The 17,667-nt window shown below is 42.3% G+C and overlaps 1 protein-coding gene across 1 annotated transcript in view; it reads right to left on the minus strand.

The window, feature by feature from the left end:
- Positions 1 to 17,667, minus strand: part of syne3 (spectrin repeat containing, nuclear envelope family member 3) — a 65,854-nt gene that overhangs the window by 18,245 nt on the left and 29,942 nt on the right. Inside the window, exons 9-13 of the mRNA XM_046062636.1 lie at positions 16,509 to 16,691; positions 13,341 to 13,484; positions 12,864 to 12,998; positions 8,956 to 9,117; positions 2,210 to 2,382 (exon numbers count right to left, since the gene is read on the minus strand). Of these exons, the coding sequence (XP_045918592.1) occupies positions 2,210 to 2,382; positions 8,956 to 9,117; positions 12,864 to 12,998; positions 13,341 to 13,484; positions 16,509 to 16,691 (797 nt within the window). The remainder of the gene's footprint in view (positions 1 to 2,209; positions 2,383 to 8,955; positions 9,118 to 12,863; positions 12,999 to 13,340; positions 13,485 to 16,508; positions 16,692 to 17,667) is intronic.

The following is a 17,667-nucleotide window of genomic DNA, read 5'->3' on the forward strand; positions in this document are numbered from 1 at the left end:
ATAGGCTCAACAGAGCCGGTAAATGTGGAGAAGAGAGTGAAAGAGGGAAAAGAAATGTGTGATGCCAAAAAATAAGAATTAAGAAGAAAAAATGTTGGCATAAGAGGCAGCTAAATGTGCCACATTAACCGAGGAATCTCTGTATGAATATTAGCTGTGGAGGTGATGCACAGGGACAGGGTGATGATGAGCCCAGTCATGCTGAGGAGGAGGGAGAGAAGGGACAGGAGGAGCAGCAGGAGGAGAAGGTAAATGGAACCAGACAAAACAGAGAAAGGTACAGGGGCAGTGTGTTTTTAGAATTAGAGAATGGATTATTGTAAGTCATATTTATTAGTGATGTTCTTCTCGTGCATTTGTAACTGTACAACCAGTAAAAGCAGAGGGTCAGCACAGGAGCCAGGGAGAGGCCTACTCAGAGATAAAGATGAGGCATTTTATGCACACACATACACATTGCTGTATTTTATGGGAATGTATTGTAGTTTTTGAGTATATTTAAGTATTTCAGCCCTCTGACTGACTCAGGCTTGCCTGACCTGGTCTTGTTCAGTGCAGAGCTGCTTTGCTTATACAAACTGAAGAGGCAGGTGTCATCCTGAAGTTTGTTGAAGGTCTTCAGCATTATCTGATTCACTGTATACAATAAAAACACTAATACGTATTAAAATAACTGAAAAAAACATTTATGCATAAAAGGACTCCGTCTCAAAGTCCCGGGCTGAATTTCAGTCCCAGTACATCTCTGCAGTGTCTGTTTCCCTGGCAAGAGATTTGTGACTTTGATTGGTTGTTGCCAACTGTCCATCACCCTTTAGTTAGTTGCCCTGCGTCTCACCTGGTTGCCCATTAACGGCAATACTGCCCAACAACAACTCTAAAAGTTGTTCCGTGTATCATCAGCTTCAAGCTCCTCTCCCGTGGAACCAGGTTCCAGTTTGGGTTCAGGAGGCAGACACCATCTCCACATTTAAGAGTAGGCTTAAAACTTTCCTCTTTAATAAAGCTTATAGTTAGGGCTGGCTCAGGTGAGTCCTGAACCATCCCTTAGTTATGCTGCTATAGGCCTAGACTGCCGGGGGATTTCCCATGATGCACTGAGCTCCTCTCTCCTCTACTTTCTCTCCCTCTGCATGCAACCTCATCCCATTATTGCATGTTACTAACACAACTTCTCCCCTTTCTGGTAGTCTTGTGCTTTCTCGTCCCTCTCCTCTCTCCTCCTATCACTTCCTGCAGGTGTTTCTGGCTCTGGAGCTGTGGAGTCTGGATCTGTGGTTGCGGGCTTCCTGTTACCCCCATGTTAGTGCTTGAAATTTGCTGCTATTATTATTATTATTATTATTATAAGTCCTTTTATTATTATTATCATCATCATTTATATTGCTATCATTATTAGTACTATTGTTAATTTTAAGTGATGTCTGTACAACTACCACCTATACTGCTGTTTTGCTTTTTAAGGTAGATACTGCCCCCCCCCCTTGTTGGGGCAAAAGTTATGTTATGAATTGGCGCTATATCAAAAATTTTTTAAAGAATTGAACTACTTGCATAATAGCGTTTTACTCATCCTTTAAGTACATGTCTTTTGGCTATTTTGCTCCAACTTGTATGCATTACTACATTGGTTGTATATTGGCCTGTGCACAATGCCAACATGCTTCTGTCGTTTCATGTAAACACCAGTGTTTGGCCAGTAACACATCACTTAGTAGCATGTTACAGCAATGTCATTATTTTTTCAGCAAGAAGTAGTGTAAGAAATAACAATTTGAAATTCGGTAATTACATTTAATTTGCTATCCAGTAACGCTGCCTTATTTTGACATTGGGGGCTCGATGTCTTACTGGGAATTAGAAGATGGTTAAATATCAATTTGTTCTCACTGTGAGGAGACTGGTCTGGGATGCTTGAAGCGTTGGGGGATGCTTAGCTTCTACCAAATGGAGAAACTTCACTTCCAGTAATTCTAAAGTTGTCTTATTTAAACATTGTGTGTCCTTAGCTGGCTTGCCCATGTCCACCGGTACACCTGTATTGATTACATGTCCATCACAGGACACTAATGGAGGACTGAAACTGCTGCTGCTGAGCTGCTTCCCAATGCAGTGGGTGTACACAAGGAGTCAGAGTGACCAGTAAAACTGAGTAAAGAGTAACTAACTGTCAACACACACTAAGTATCATTCTCATGTCTTCAGGTACCTGTGAAGATTGAGACTCATGTTGTACAGGGCCAACCAGGACTCTCGTAGACGCTTCATGTCTCGCAGGATATAGACCTGTCCCTCCTCAGATGTTTTCTCCAGAACCCCCTGACCCTGGACCTCCATATGCTGCAGCTGAAGCTCCTTCTCTGGAAACTCTCCAAGTGCTCTCTGTGGACAAACACAATGGAACAATAAATGGAATGGAACAAAATACATGGTACACAGAGAGAGGAGGCCAAAAGTCACAGAGGCATAACAGTCAGACTGTTTTCATCATACAGCAATCATGATGACGATTATTTGTGTCAACATCAGAGTTACCAAGAAATTCATTTGTGTTAGTGAACTTCATACAGTGTGACATACAGACAGACTTACCTGTGTCGCTCATAGTGGGAATTGTTGAACATTCTTGTATAGGTCGGTTTTCAAAATCTTTCATTTCATTAATTATTTTCAGTTACAGCATTCATATACTGTCATCTGTCAGTCCAGCTGGTGTTGAGAAAACAACTCTACACACACACACTTGACAATTAACTAAGCAACAAACCACAACAGAGAGACCTAATCTAGCTTCAAAGCCCAGCCAATAGCAGACAAGCTCAGTATCTCATTTAAATTAGTAGTTGGCTTCACCCGTATATTTTCAAAAGTCATAAAAAAAAATAAATCAACCCAAAAATCTAAATAATTTAAAAAACACTGTTTGTACCAAAGATATAGCCGCCATAACAGCACCTTAAAGGATTATTCCAGTTTATGACAACTTGTCTCACTTGTCCCACACATGGGGAGTCTTTAGCCATTGTGGCCCCAGGCTCCATGTTTAAAAGAAACCTTAAGACATATCTTTTTAGACTGCTATTAGTTAAGGTGCACTGTCATTTGTTGCCTTATGTGATGGCCCCAAGAGCTCTTGGTGTGGACCTGTGTGCTGTGTGGTCTCGGTGTGTTTTCCTCAGCAGGCAATCAAGGTGATTAGTGCTTTCCCTCAGAATTTGCTCAGGAGCACATCTGTGGTTCCGAGGTGGTTGCCGGTTTACCAGTTGCTTCTCTCGGGCCAGTGGGCTGATGGTGCGTAAGTACCCGCCGCCACGCCTCTTGAACACTAGGGGGGGGGAGTTATGTAATAAGATTCCAGGTTAGGTAGTTAGCTAACGGGAAGGCTCAGTTTAGAGGCTACGTCGGCCTTTTGCGCACACTGGTAGGTCCTTGCGCTGTGCATTCTCATTTTTTTCCCGTGTGTTTGCGAATGTCTGGTAAATTATGGATGACGTTGTAAAAGCATTTGTTGAGGCACCAGCCAAGCAGTGTTCAAGGGATGAGTTTGTTAAAATAGCTGACTATTACAAAAGGTGATGTTGGCGATAACAGGAGCAAATTTAAAAATTAATTTGTTAAAGATGAAAGTGCTGGACACCACGGAGGGTCAGTTTTTCTGCAGGTTTGCCTACTCAGTTAGTGTCTCCTGGATCTGGTTTGAATTTTGAGCAGCAAAAAGAGTTACTAGTGTTATGTATGAAGTTGGAGACTAAGAAAGAAGCTGCGTCAGGACATTGAGCTGGAGAAAGTGCAAACAGGCAAAGCTTGACAGAAAAGCAGAAATTGACGTTGATTAGAGAAGGGAAAGTTGCAGCTGATGTCCTGTTTGCTGATAATTCTTCTGTGGCAGATTGCAGGCAGTCTGATTTGAGTGATTTGAGGCTTGTTCCCAGGTTTAATGAAAAAGATCCTGAAACTTTTTTCTCAATGTTTGAGCATTTAGCTGAGGCACGTGTTGGTCTGATGCCACTCGAACATTAATGTTACAATGTGTGTTAACAGGCAGGGCCCAGGAGGCTTATTCTTCTCTGAGTGACAGTGATGGGTTAAAATATGTTGTGGTAATATCTGCTGTCCTTAAGGCCTATGAACTGGTGCCTGAGGTGTATCGCCAACGGCTTAGAGGTTGGAAAAGAGGTGACTGCATTTGGAGTTTGCTCGTGAATTAGATTGTTGGTGTGGTGCAGCTGAGGTTAATTCTCATGAGGCTCTGCGGGATCTGATGATCTTGGAGCAGTTTAAAAACTCTGTACCGGAGCGCATCGCCACCTATATTAGTGAACAGAAGGTGAAGACGGCAGCTGAAGCCGCCGCTTTAGCTTATGATTATGTTTTGACTCATGGTGGAAGTAGTGGATGTCTTGGTTCCCGGTTTGGACATAGAGAAAATCCCTCTGCTGAAGTTGTGTGGTCTGGTAATTTAGGAAGAAATTTTGGGCGAGAGCAGACCGAACGCAGTGTGTATGTATAGGCTTTATAAAGCCCAGGAAGTGGCTAAAAATTATTTGGCGTCTGCACAGGACAAAATGAAAAAAACTTGAGTTGAGGATCGTGTTTTTCTGCCAGGAGATAAGGTGCTTCCTCTGTTGCCCATTTTACTTCTCCATTTCAGGCAAAGTTTTCAGGGCCATACTCTGTGGTGAAAAAGGTGTCAGACCAGAATTATGTGATTGCTACTCCCAGTTGTAGATCGTCCACTCAGCTCTGTCATGTCAACTTGCTAAAACCATACTATTCTCGTGTAGAGCAGTCAGTTGAAGCACAGCATTCTGATGTGCATCCAGCTTGCTGTGTCCAATCAGGATGTGTAGGTCAAGAAGAGGAGAATTTGTTAGGCCTAGACGAAGCAGTGCTATATGGTCGGCTTAAGAACTCAGAGTCTATTCGGAATCTGGATGGCTTGTTAAGTCTTGGCGTAGCCAGTTAGCTGACCTGATCAAGCAATATCCATGTCTTTTTGGTGATACCCCTACCCGCACACATTTGGTTGCGCATGATATAGATGTTGGGGATTGTAAACAGATTAAAAAGAGGTTTTATCGTGTTCAACCGGAGAAACGTAAACATTTGGATGCTGGTTGGTTGTTTGACCGCTTGGCTCACGCACAGTTGACCGTTAATCTGGCCAAGTGCGAGTTTGCAAAGGCTACAGTCACTTATTTTATTTGGGCTTTCAAACTTGAGATAGACGCTAGCTATGTGGGTGCAGGTGCAGTGTTCTTGCAGGCTGATGATTTGGGGGTTGACAAGCCAGTCTGTTTCTTTTTCAAGTAAATACAACAAACACCAGCTGAATTATTCAGTTATTGAAAAGGAAACCTTAGCTTTGGTCTTGGCTTTGCAGCATTTTCATGTGTATGTAGTTCTGTGCCTGTGGTGGTCTTCATAGATCATAACCCTTTGACCTTTCTTAATTCTTTGCAGGACCTGTGTGCCGTCTCTTTCCTCAATCAAGGCGACTGGGAGCACATGGCCAGTGAGCCCGACCTTTTTAGGCCAGATGCCCAGACGCCAGTGTCGGTGCTTGCGCCTTCCACACCGCTCTACCACGTTGTCCTTTTGTTTTAAATAAATTTATTAATCTTTGTTAAACTGGAGTTGCATCCTCCTCCTTTGTTGCGGCCTGTGAGCCGGGGTCGTAACACCTTAATTATTGACTTTCATTCTATTTTTATCCCTTGCTTTTGTAATGACTTTATTTATTTGCAAAATTCTATTTAGCATTGTCTATTTTGTGTTTACTTTTTTGTTATTGTCAGATAGATAGATAGATAGATAGATGTCAGGGTTCCAGGGATAGAAATGCCATGTTGAAGACACATTGTACCACGGTTACCGCAGCCAGGAGCACTAACGAACCAATGGTATCGAAGATCCTACCGAACGATCCCAGAGGTTAAATAGCTGAGTTTCCCCACCAGTCAGTAAGAACTGAAGAAGTCTCTTGGATGAGGGACGAAACGTCTTCTAGTATCTTCTACCAAGTCCAGTTGCCCTTGACCTCAACCTTCGTTGAACCAGCAATGTTCATTTTTGGAATGGATATCTGCTTTCTGGTGCATTCCTGGTGTCTGCTTTAGGCTTATGACATTATTCATAAAAAGTAACTCAAGGAGTCTTGAAACCGCTACATACATTTGATATTCATCATATAGTTTAAAAGAACAGAGGTCCTGAACAGTATTACAGCCATATTTGACAAGGCTATGAGTAAATGAAAAGCAGAGGTGAAGAATCTCAACCCACAGTGGTGATGAGATTGGCAGATTTGCCAGTGTGATAATGAAGACTATAACTATAAAATGTCGCCTTGACATTCCCATTCAAATTCATCACTGGTTCCTTTACTTATGGTCACTGTGAGCTGTAGTTTACTGCCATCAGTTCTTTTACAGAGGTGGTTGACAGAACGGTGCGGGGAAAATGGACACCTGCAGGTCTGGACTTCCCACTACAAGTAATACAAAAATGTAACCAAGGCTCCTAATTAACAATGAATCCAAAGATGCCTGTAGGAAGACAGCACCACCCCGGTAAATGTGGAGGTAGGAGTACTTAGATAGATGAGAAAGAGGTATACCATGAAACCAGAGTACTGCTGCAACCCTACGGTGCACGTATGTTTTGGAGGGTTACACACTGAATGTGCTTGGTTCTTTAAATTGAGTCAGAGGAATAATTTCTTAACCTTGAATAAAGTCATCTTGACTAACTGTGCTTCTTATTTTGATCTTAAAGAGCAACATGGTCAGAGAACTCAGAATCAGTCACATTCCAAGGAAAACGCTCCCTTGGAGGGCAAAAAATACGTTATTTTCCGCTGCCTGCCAACCAGGAAGAAAGTGATACACTGCTGCTTTCAGTTTGTTACTTTGCCAAAATGCTGGATGGTTGTTGTGCTTTGGGATTCCGCAGAAGGTTAAAAAAAAACATTAGCGCATTCAAGCGGTGGCAGGGACCTGGCGGTTTTTAATGGTAGAAATGCGGCAACAGATGCTGTAACGTTATATGGATTGGATATGCAGTATTATATGAACACATAAAATTGTACTGTTTTTGTGGCGTCTCTACGGGGGAGTTGCAGCGTGAGACACTATGTTGGTCCGTTGTTTTGCCCTCCAGGTCACCGCGCATGTCACGTGACTGAAAACTATGAATTGTCAGGTATGTGTACACATGTGAGGAATTTGAACGCTGAGCTGAAGTCCACAAACAGGAGCCTTGCATATGTCCCTGGAGAGTCGAGGTGTTGCAGGATGTAATGCAGACCCAAGTTGACCGCATCATCCACAGACCTGTTAGCCCTGTAGGCAAACTGCAGGGGGTCCAGCAGGGGGCCTGTAATGTCCTTCAGGTGGCCCAACACCAGTCTTTCAAAGGACTTCAAGACTACAGGTGTCAGGGCGACAGGCCTGTAGTCATTTAGTCCAGAGATGGAGGGTTTTTTGGGACCGGGATGATTGAATCAGAATCAGAAGGAGTAGTGTTTTACACATACAACAAATTTTCTTTAGTGATAAGGTGCTACACGTAGACCAACATACAGTTGACATAAAAAAAATGTAGAAATATATAAATATGGAATAGACAATGCAAGTTATGGAGTTAAAGAATAAAAAGAATACAGAAAAAGAAAACAACTGGCAGAAAAAGAAAACAACTATTTGCAGAGAAAGAACAATGTCGCAGATTTTTACACGTGCATTATTCTGGGTTTGTGTTGTGCAGACGTGCTGCAACGGAAGAGAATATTGTGAACATAAATATATAAATTGACAATATAAAAATACACAACAACAAAGATTAACAATTAACAACAAATATGTGCAATGTGCCAGGTTTGTGCACGATATGAAATTAAATAATATTTACGTGCAGAGACATTTCTATTATTTGCAAGGGGGGAGTGTCAGTGGGGGACCCTGGCCTGGGGGCGTTGTGGAGCGTTTGAAGCAGGAGGGAACTTCACACAGCTCCAGTGATCTGTTGAAGATCTGCGTGAAGATGGTCTGCACAGATTTTCAGACAGGATGGGGACACACTGTCTGGGCTAGGAGCCTTCCTGATCTGCCTCTGGAAGAGCTGGCTCACCTCCTCTTCACAGATCATGAGTGCAGGTGAGGGGTCGGGGAGGGGGGCTGTCAGCATGGCAGTGGGGGAAGGTGACTGTTTGAAGATGGTATTGGAGTGGGAGAGGTGTGACTGTGGGCTTCTCAAACCTACAGTAAAATCCATTCAGCTCGTCAGCCACTCCTACTCAACTCAGCAGAGTTGGGGGATGGTCTTCTGTACTTAGTGAGTGTCTGCTGGCCTCTCCACACTGACGCAGGGTCGCTGGCTGCAAAGATGTTTTCTAGCTTTTCAGCGTAGCTCCTCTTTGCAGCTTTGACCTCTTTAATCAGAGTGTTCCTGGCCTGGTTGTTCAGGACTCTGTTCCCACTTCTGAAGGCCTCCTCCTTGGTCTGGCGAAGCTGCCTGAGTTTCGCTGTGAACCAGGGTTTTTGGTTGTTGTATGTGCGGAAGGTTTTAGTCGGCACACACATGTCCTCACAAAAACTGATGAACCAGACAGTGATCAGAGAGTCCCAGGGCTACACGAGGAACAGAGCGATAGGCGAGAATAGAATTGGAACCATGATGAGTGCTGATAGAGGATGAGTGTTGAGCTCTGCCAAGTCAGATTTTTGGGTCCAGGAATTGGTGGATGAAGAAAGTCAGATGAAAAGGACTATATCACCAGCTAACCAACCAAGCAGCTAGAGCTACTCAAGGCTCATCAAAATTTTGTAAAAACCGGCAACTTTTCTGTTCCATTTTCCAAACTGGACAAATCTCCATTAATGTTTATAATGTAACAGGTTTCCTCCCAAAACCTAATGTTCAACTAAACCCTTACACAGACACACACACACCCACCTCAGCTTCGTGCTGGCGGCCCTCTATGCTCCACGCTCCTGAAGGGCTGTGGAAGGATTCCAGCTTCTGTTTCATGATCATCAGCCACTTCTCTATGTTCAGCAGACTATCGTGGAAGCTCTCATGGTCTGCTATGCTCGCCTCGCTTTCACGCACCTTCTCCTAAAGACAAAAGGACAACATCAGCTGGACAGTCAGTGGCAGGCAAAAAACATAATATATTTGTACAGCTGTCCTTGTGCAGACAGTAACTTTACATTCCAATACTGTAACAGATGCTACACTACCACTTTTAAAGTCCAAATAAAATTAAAAATAAATTAAAAAATTTTTACTCAGACCACAATATAAATTGCTGGTTTGAGAAACAAGTAAGAAAAGAAATTCAGCCAGACCTGTTTTCTATGTCTGATCTAAAGTTGTAGCATCAGAGGTGAAGCAAAATATGTGTTTACACAGAACAAAATTATAAACGCAACCCTTTTGTTTTTGCCCCCATTCATCATGAACTGAACTCAAAGATCTAAGACTTTCTCTCTGTACACAAAAGTCCTATTTCTCTCAAATATTGTTCACAAATCTGTCAAAATCTGTGTTAGTGAGCACTTCTCAACTTGACACCTCACAGGTGTGGCATATCAAGATGCTGATCAGACAGCATGGGGATTGCACAGGCCTTAGGCTGGCCACAATAAAAGGCCACTCAAAAGTGTTTTAGTTTCACTGTATTGGGGGGGGGGGTCCGGGGGATCCAGTCAGTATCTGGTGTGACCACCATTTGCCTCACGCAGTGCAATACATCTCCTTCGCATAGAGTTGATCGAGTTGTTGATTGTGGCCTGTGGAACGTTGGTCCACTCCTCTTCAATGGCTGTGCGAAGCTGCAGTCAGGTCGAGACCCGAGAGGTCGAACGCCTCTGGAGCAAGTAGGAAACAGTGTGTGTGTGCGAGAGAGACAGCTACATCAGACACACAGAAACTCTCCTACTTCCTGCCATATCATTGCAGCTAAATGCATTTCCTCATGCAACAAACGGAGAATCATTGTTGTTTGTATAAAGTTACTTAATTATCACATTATTAATTAATAATATATTTGTTATTGTTTATATGTGAATTTGTACTCTGGCAACATTGCAACCTAAAACAACCTAAACATTCATGGCAATGGGCGAGAAAGAGAGAGAGAGAGAGAGAGATCTCCTCTCATGGAAAGGATCCCAAGGATCGGTACGTGATGTCACCGTCACAGGAAGCGCTTCTGCCAGCTGCACATACAGGTCCGTGTGTGGCGTGGCGTCACTTACTGATCCTTCAGAAATGCTTGGGAAAATGTAGCCTGTGTGGAAGCTACTCGGTCAATGAAAGAGCTTCGTTACTGAAAAGCTATTTAATTCAGAAAATAGCGACGCTACCACCAAGCTACTGAGAAATGTAGTTAAACTAGTAACGGCGCTACTGGTAGCCACACTACTGCCCAACACAGGCAATACCCATGCTGTCTGCTCAGCATCTTGATATGCCACATCTGTGAGGTGGATGGATTATCTCGGCAAAGGAGAAGTGCTCACTAACACAGATTTTGACAGATTTGTGAACAATATTTGAGAGAAATAGTCCTTTTGTGTACATAGAGAAAGTCTTAGATCTTTGAATTCAGCTCATGATGAATGGGGCAAAAATAAAAGGGTAGTGTTTATAATTTTGTTCAGTGTCCATAACACACCAACGCAACATGTATCACAAGTAGGGATGGGGATCGTTCATTTTTATTGATATTGACACCCTTATTGAGACTGCTTAACGATCCGATTCTTTATCGATACCACTATCAATACTTTACTATTATTTAGTGATGGTTATTTGGTAAGACCAGACCCAACGGGCATGAGGTAGGCCTGCAGGGTGTGAAGAAAATGTTCAATGTGCGATAACGTTATATATTGAGATGACATATCACTTGATAAATAAACATATTGAAGTGTGCATATTAACTGCCTGGTTGTTTTTAATTTAATATTTTAAATACAGCTAAATGTTGTTTCTAGACAACTGCAAAGTAACTCCGTAACTTTATCTGACATCACAAGCAGTGAGTGACGTTTAGAAAGAATAACATCAGCCTGTATCAGTCCCTCCTCCTCTCTTGCTGGCTGCAGGTGTGACACCAAAATGTGTGACCTATCAGATTCTGTGACCTAAATGGAAAGTTTGGGTCACAGAGAGGCTTTGTTGACGATTGGGTTTAGGTACTAAAAGTACTTGGTAAGGATTAGGAAAAAATTGTCGTTTGGGTTTAGTCACAGAATCCGACTGGTCACACATTTTGGTGTTACACATGTAACGTTACCAGGTAGGAGGAGCGGCTGGTTTGCCTCAGCCAGCAGCTGAGTTTTTAAGACTGCAGTCTGAGATACTGAGGACAGAGATGATTAAATTAACCATTTCTACATGTTTAAAGTTAACTTACAGACAGGTGTATTGATAAAGTATTGTCTTTTTACTTGCGAAGGTTTTATTGCACGTACTTACAGTAACGAGCGTAGCGGTCATCAACTAACGTTACAGTAGTTTGGCGCTAACTTAACCCTCACCGTATTCAACTTGCTCTGCTGCCGCTGTGTGTGTGTGTGTGTGTAGGAGCTGGCAGAGGGTTAGGGGTTAGCCTGATGATCTTCTTATCCATTGCATTTCAAATTAAATCACATTTGACGCTCGAGACATAACGTTACATCATAGCCCGCAAGTCTCAATAGCAGTATCGATAAGCTCAAACCTTATTGATTTTCGGGTTTTGAGAAATTTTGGAACCGGGTCTTTTTGGAACCGGATCTCGATTAATCGCATTCTTACGCGTAAAATTGAATAATGAATTCTAAAGTAATGTATTGTGCAATTTTAATTTGAATGTACTGCTATATACACACAAGTGCAATAACATGTGGTGTGCAAACACTTCAAACAAATAAGGTGCTTTTTACCAGCAGTATTCCCTTTACACAGTAGCAATAAAATATTTATTGTAAATCTCAACTTAAACATTAATGTAATCAAATCAAATATTAAACCAAAGCCATTTGTTTTTTTCCTGAACAGGTATCAGCATCAGGTATCTTTTATCAGGGAGCAGCAGAAACAGTCTGTTCAGTAGGGTTGGGACGATGTCTACAAAACTACAGTGAAACATCGGGATGGACGACGGCATGGGGGAGGTGGTGTAGCGGGGTCGGGGCTTGTGTTCACTCGCACAGACTTCACTCGGTTAAAAACGCGGTGGATATTTTATAAGCAGAGACCAGGTAACCTTCAGAGCAACATTGAACACAGGGTGCAGATGTTGGTTTCGGCTGTTTGAGTTGTTTGATAGGCTGCGTCATTAACAAGCGAGCGGCTCACCTGCTGCCGTGATAACGGATCGAGGATGGAAAAATATGGAAAATAGATGACAGTGTAGTCTGCTGAGGCCTCCCTCCGCTGCTTGTTTGGTTGGGTGATTTGCAGGCTGATCAACATCCCGCCCCTCCTGTGACCCATGGTTTGACTGTATGTGTATTCAGAGCCAGTGAGAAAGGGGCTTTCAAACTAATAATAATAAAATAAAAACTGCGTTAACAGGCGTTAATTAATTAATGCATTAACGCGTTAACGTGCCCAGCCCTAATTAAAACAGAAGGAATCAAATAATTGTATGTCATTGTGTAGGTCGAAAGTTAATACACAGTGCAAAGCTTAAAGAGCGGAAAGGAACTGCAGTATTGGTGATCATTTATGTGATCCATTGTTAATATAAAAGACTTGTTTGCTGCAGCTTTCTGTGGGTGGATGCATCATCAGATATTATAGAGGAGTTGTAGTAAGACAGAAATTATTCAGACCTTCATCCATTTTAAACCACTGTCCCCTCTTACCCTGACTGCCTTGTACAGATGTTTCCAGTCAGCAAAGAGCCTGTCAAACTGAGGCCTGTTGCTCTGATTGGACGAGACCAGAGTCTCCAGTGCTGTGATGTGGGCTTCACAGTCCTCCAGGTCTTTCTGGATCACCTGAGGACACACAAGACACACAGTAGGGAAACAGGGAAACAACACAAAAACACAACTGTGGGTTTGATATAAACTTCTAGCTCAGAATTTATTTTTACAAGGTACAAAGTACAAGGTGGTTTATTTATCAATATACAACACCAGGTTGTACAATGAAAAGAAGTTTGTAGTCCCTTCAATATGACAAAGCTTACATACAAGTCACAATCTTTGCACTGTGGTAACCTATTGTAACTTTGGAGGCCACGATATGAGAGTCAACACAGAACATTTTGTGTTACAGCAGACATTTTGGTTTTTTGATTCTGCCTTGGCACTGCTCTGACCTGCGATAGAACTCACCCTGAACTGGTCTGACTGGCTTTTCTTAGCCAGGATGTCAGGTTGGAGGCTATCAGCTGCTATCAGTCGATCCCGGAGACCGGCCAGGTTGGAGCGAATCAACTCAGAGGCATCACCAAAGTCCTTGGTTCTTGAGATTAAGCCCTGAGAGTGCGAAAATGTAATTAATTAGATACGGTAGATAGATGTCATTAACTCACACACCATCTGAACACTGTGGCAAGAGGTGGCTCTTTAGAACAAGTGATAATCACACTAACAAGTTTGATTTCATGATGCGAGACTTGTTACTTTGAAACTTGCTACAGTAAATGTTACAATGATAATGTTGATGAAAGTGAACTAATGTTAACACAAACCATGAACTGTATGCTACCAGTTAACTGTTAGTACAGTTTAAATGAATGTAAACAACTAAATCTATGTACGGCACTAATTGCTGCTGTTTTCTGTTCAAAATTATGGTAACAATGGTTGGTAAAATAGTTCCAGGTATCCTACAACAGCCACCACTTGTTTGTCCTCCACTATTGTCATCCATTTCGACAACTCCCGACTCCTGCAAAAGCGCAAGGAGCTGCAGGCACAACTTACTACTTGTAGAATACAACTATAAAAGGCGCCTCTCGCTGCAAAAAAACAAGCCTTGTCTCATCGCTACTTAAGGCTGTGTCAGTGTTTGAGTGTGTGTGAATGGAGTGAATGTGTCATGTAGTGTAATATGCTTTGAGTGATCAGAAGACTAGAAAGACGCTGTACAAGTACCATTCTCTACCTTTACAGGCCATTGGTTATGTCGGACCCTGATTAGGCTAGTTTTAGCTAGTTCAGTAGCAAGGTTATTATCGTTAACGAAGACGAACATCGTAACGAAAACTATATGGGAAAACTGAAATAAAAATAAAAACAAGGCTTTACAAAAAAATAACAACAAACTAGAACTGTATTGTAAGAGTAAATTGTCCTTTGTTTTCGTTTTATTTATTCATTTCATAGGACCTAAATAAGCCCCCATTTCGAGTGGATATTAAGTCGGTGGATCTGACGTTTCTGAGCAGTTGGTCTGGCGGACCGGCAGTTCAGCGGTGATTAACCAATAGGCACCTGTTGGTGAGCCACAGGTGTGTTATACTTTTGTGCTCCGCATGAAGAGCTGGCACGCTGCATGTCGTGTGGCTGTCCTGACACGACTGCTTTATCCGTCAAGAGAGCCGGGGTTAGGGCGTCCGCACGTTAGGGGGAGGCTAACTAAGTCGGGGAGAGCCAGGTAGGGATCGGCTGCATAGTTTGTGGGATTTGAACATGTTTTCTATCATCTTTTATACATACGTGCACAGAATAATATGAAAACCTGTACAGAGTGTTTTGTTTAGTTTGCAGGTAGAGTCTCTGTCTTGGTGCTTTTCTTTTCCTTGTTTTGTTGTGCTCTGTTCTGATGGTCTGGCTTAGTGCTCATCCTGCGTGGGGAATAAACTTGACCCTTGCCCACTGACTTGCTCTGGGTTAACGTGTCTGCTGGTCATATTTACTGCATGTCAGCTAGTGTGTGTTTTATGGACTCATTGATATCTCAGCCAACCTGTCTCTTTGCGCTTCACATTGCATCATAATACCTATTTCTATTTATTAATATAAATGCTCTGTATTTGTATAGCACCTTTCTAGTCTTTTCGACCACTCAAAGTGCTTTTACACTACATCATATTCACCATTCATTCACTTAAACTAATATTCACACACATTCAAACACTCAAATCAGGGTTCAGTATCTTGCCCAAGGACACTTCGACACCTGGAGAAGCCGGGGATTGCACTGCCGACCTTCCGATTAACGGCCAACCCACTCTACCTCTATTAGATTTTAATATAACCGCTTCCAGTCATAGCTTGCATTCAGGGTACTAGGGACCAGCTCGTTTGTGGCTACAAGGGAGGCCTCCAAGGGGGGCCTATGCTGTCTTCCAATCTCATGCTGTCCATCAATTGTATTTCACCTATTTAACCAAGAATGACAGAGCTAGAGACTGATGTACCACTGGGTAGTAGGATTAGAGTAGTTTGCTGTTTTTTCTGTATGTAGGTTAGAAATTATACTGTAGATTGCATGCGCATTTGTAGTATTTAGTGGCCTTTTATTGTGGCCAGCCTAAGGCCCACCTGTGCAATACCCATGCTGTCTGATCAGCATCTTGATATGCCACACCTGTGAGGTGTCAAGTTGAGAAGTGCTCACTAACACAGATCTTGACAGATTTGTGAACAATATTTGAGAGAAATAGGCCTTTTGTGTACATAGAGAAAGTCTTAGATCTTTGAGTTCAGCTCATGATGAATGGGGCAAAAACAAAAGGGTTGCGTTTATAATTTTGTTCAGCGTATTTAGACAATGTACTTCAAATATATATATTTGCTTAGTGTTTGGGCCCCTATGTACAAGCTTCAGAAAAAAAAGGGTGTCCCTTTCACAAATCTGTATTATTAATTATATTGTACTTGTATTTTAATGTTTTGTGAAAAACTAAACTGGACTGAACTAAACTGAATTGAGCTTGGCATCGTGCAGCGACAAAGACTAAAACTAACACTGAAACTAAAAACAACTAAACTAAAACTAAGCACTTTCAAAAAATAAAAACTAAACTAACAAACCCACGTTAAAAACTAATTAAACCTAAATTGAAAACAAAGTCAAAATTAATCAAAACTATAATATCCTTGTTGAAAATACTAGTGTGATTCAGATGGTTTGTGAGTTAACAACATGTCTTTGCTTACATGTTATTTCTATCCTAGCACCAAGATTCAACAGGCATTCAGCGCACAATCTGATGTGCCTCAAAACTGATACTGTACAGTACAGTGTATCTTCTTTTGTGCCTCATATACAGTACTGTTTCTATATATACACAGTTATTTTTATTAAGTAAGAATAAATGGGCTAAACATGACAGGCTAAAGATTCCAGTGTGTGCTTGTAGCAGTAGAGTACGTTTTTATCTGTTGTTTTGTTTTCCTACTTCTCAAGTAGGTATCCATTGCATCAAAAAAAGAAAACCAGCTATCTTCTTCTTGTCTGTGGGATATGTTCACAGTTTTCTACATGGTTTGGAAGTTTACATTAAAATTTAAGATGCAGAAAAGTCAAATGAATAACAATCATGTTAGTACCTGAAGCCTGCTCTTTCTCTGCTGCAGCTGGGTGTGCAGCAGCTCTCTGTTCCTGATGGCGTCACTCAGCTCGTCCTGCAGGTCGTCAGATTTCTCAGGACCAAACACAGAGTCCAGCAGGTCCCCCTTCACCTGCAGCAGACTGAAACGTTCCTGCAGCTGGACACTGTCCTTCAGCAGACGCTAAAAGGACACAAATGGAGAACACATGAAGCCTGATATTTTCAAACTTTTGTTCAGGCACCCCCTCTTTAAATGTTCCACCCTGCTGACCAAAGTCAATGATATTCACAGTGCAAATGAGCTCTAGACTGGGGGTTGTAAGGGGATGTTATGGAAACTATGACAAACCCTACTACCACAGACCTTACAGTGAACTTGAGCCAACCGAATGGCTGTGAGACCACTCCATGCTCTGACGAAAGCCTCCAGTAGGAAGTCAGGAGATCAAAAAATATTCTACTTGGGCCCAGAGCTAAGATCTGCCTAGCGGCATGGAATGTCTGCACCATGTTCACGACATCTAAAACAGTGCACGTCATGAAATGAGAAGACAGAGGCTGGACAATTTGGAGATTAGTGGGTGCCGATGGACCGGCTCCAGGAAGTGACGAGCGATGGCTTTGACCTTTGCTTGAACAACAACTGTGTCATTGGTGGCACCACCTTTCCACAGATTAAGCCACAAGCTCACATGGAAGTCCCCTGATGGTCCCACTATCAATCAGATCGACCACAACAGATCTCAAACAGACTGCAAGATGGTTACAACATTTTCGCTAAGTACTCAACAGCGCAGTGCCAGATTAATTTGCTAACCTTCCACCAGCAGAGGCTGTCCTTGAAACACAGAACATGAACATTGGATTTTTCCACCCACACCGAATAGACCTAGGCAGCTGTTAATATACCTAGGCAGTAGGGGTGGGGGAAAAAAATCTATTCTCAGATGCATCGCGATGCGGACGTGGGAGATTCTGAATCGATTAACAAATGTCAATCTCCGTTACTGGTCTCAGACCTGTGTTCCCCCTGTACACTGTGGGCACATAAGGCAAGCAAGTATTTTAAACATATCATATTTTCCAACTCAAAGCTGTATAAAGTTGAACGCTTATTGATTTCAAGCATATCAGGTGATGTGTATTTGTGTAATGAG

Source organism: Micropterus dolomieu, linkage group LG11, assembly GCF_021292245.1.
Source record: "Micropterus dolomieu isolate WLL.071019.BEF.003 ecotype Adirondacks linkage group LG11, ASM2129224v1, whole genome shotgun sequence".
Classification (NCBI taxonomy): Eukaryota; Metazoa; Chordata; class Actinopteri; order Centrarchiformes; family Centrarchidae; genus Micropterus; species Micropterus dolomieu.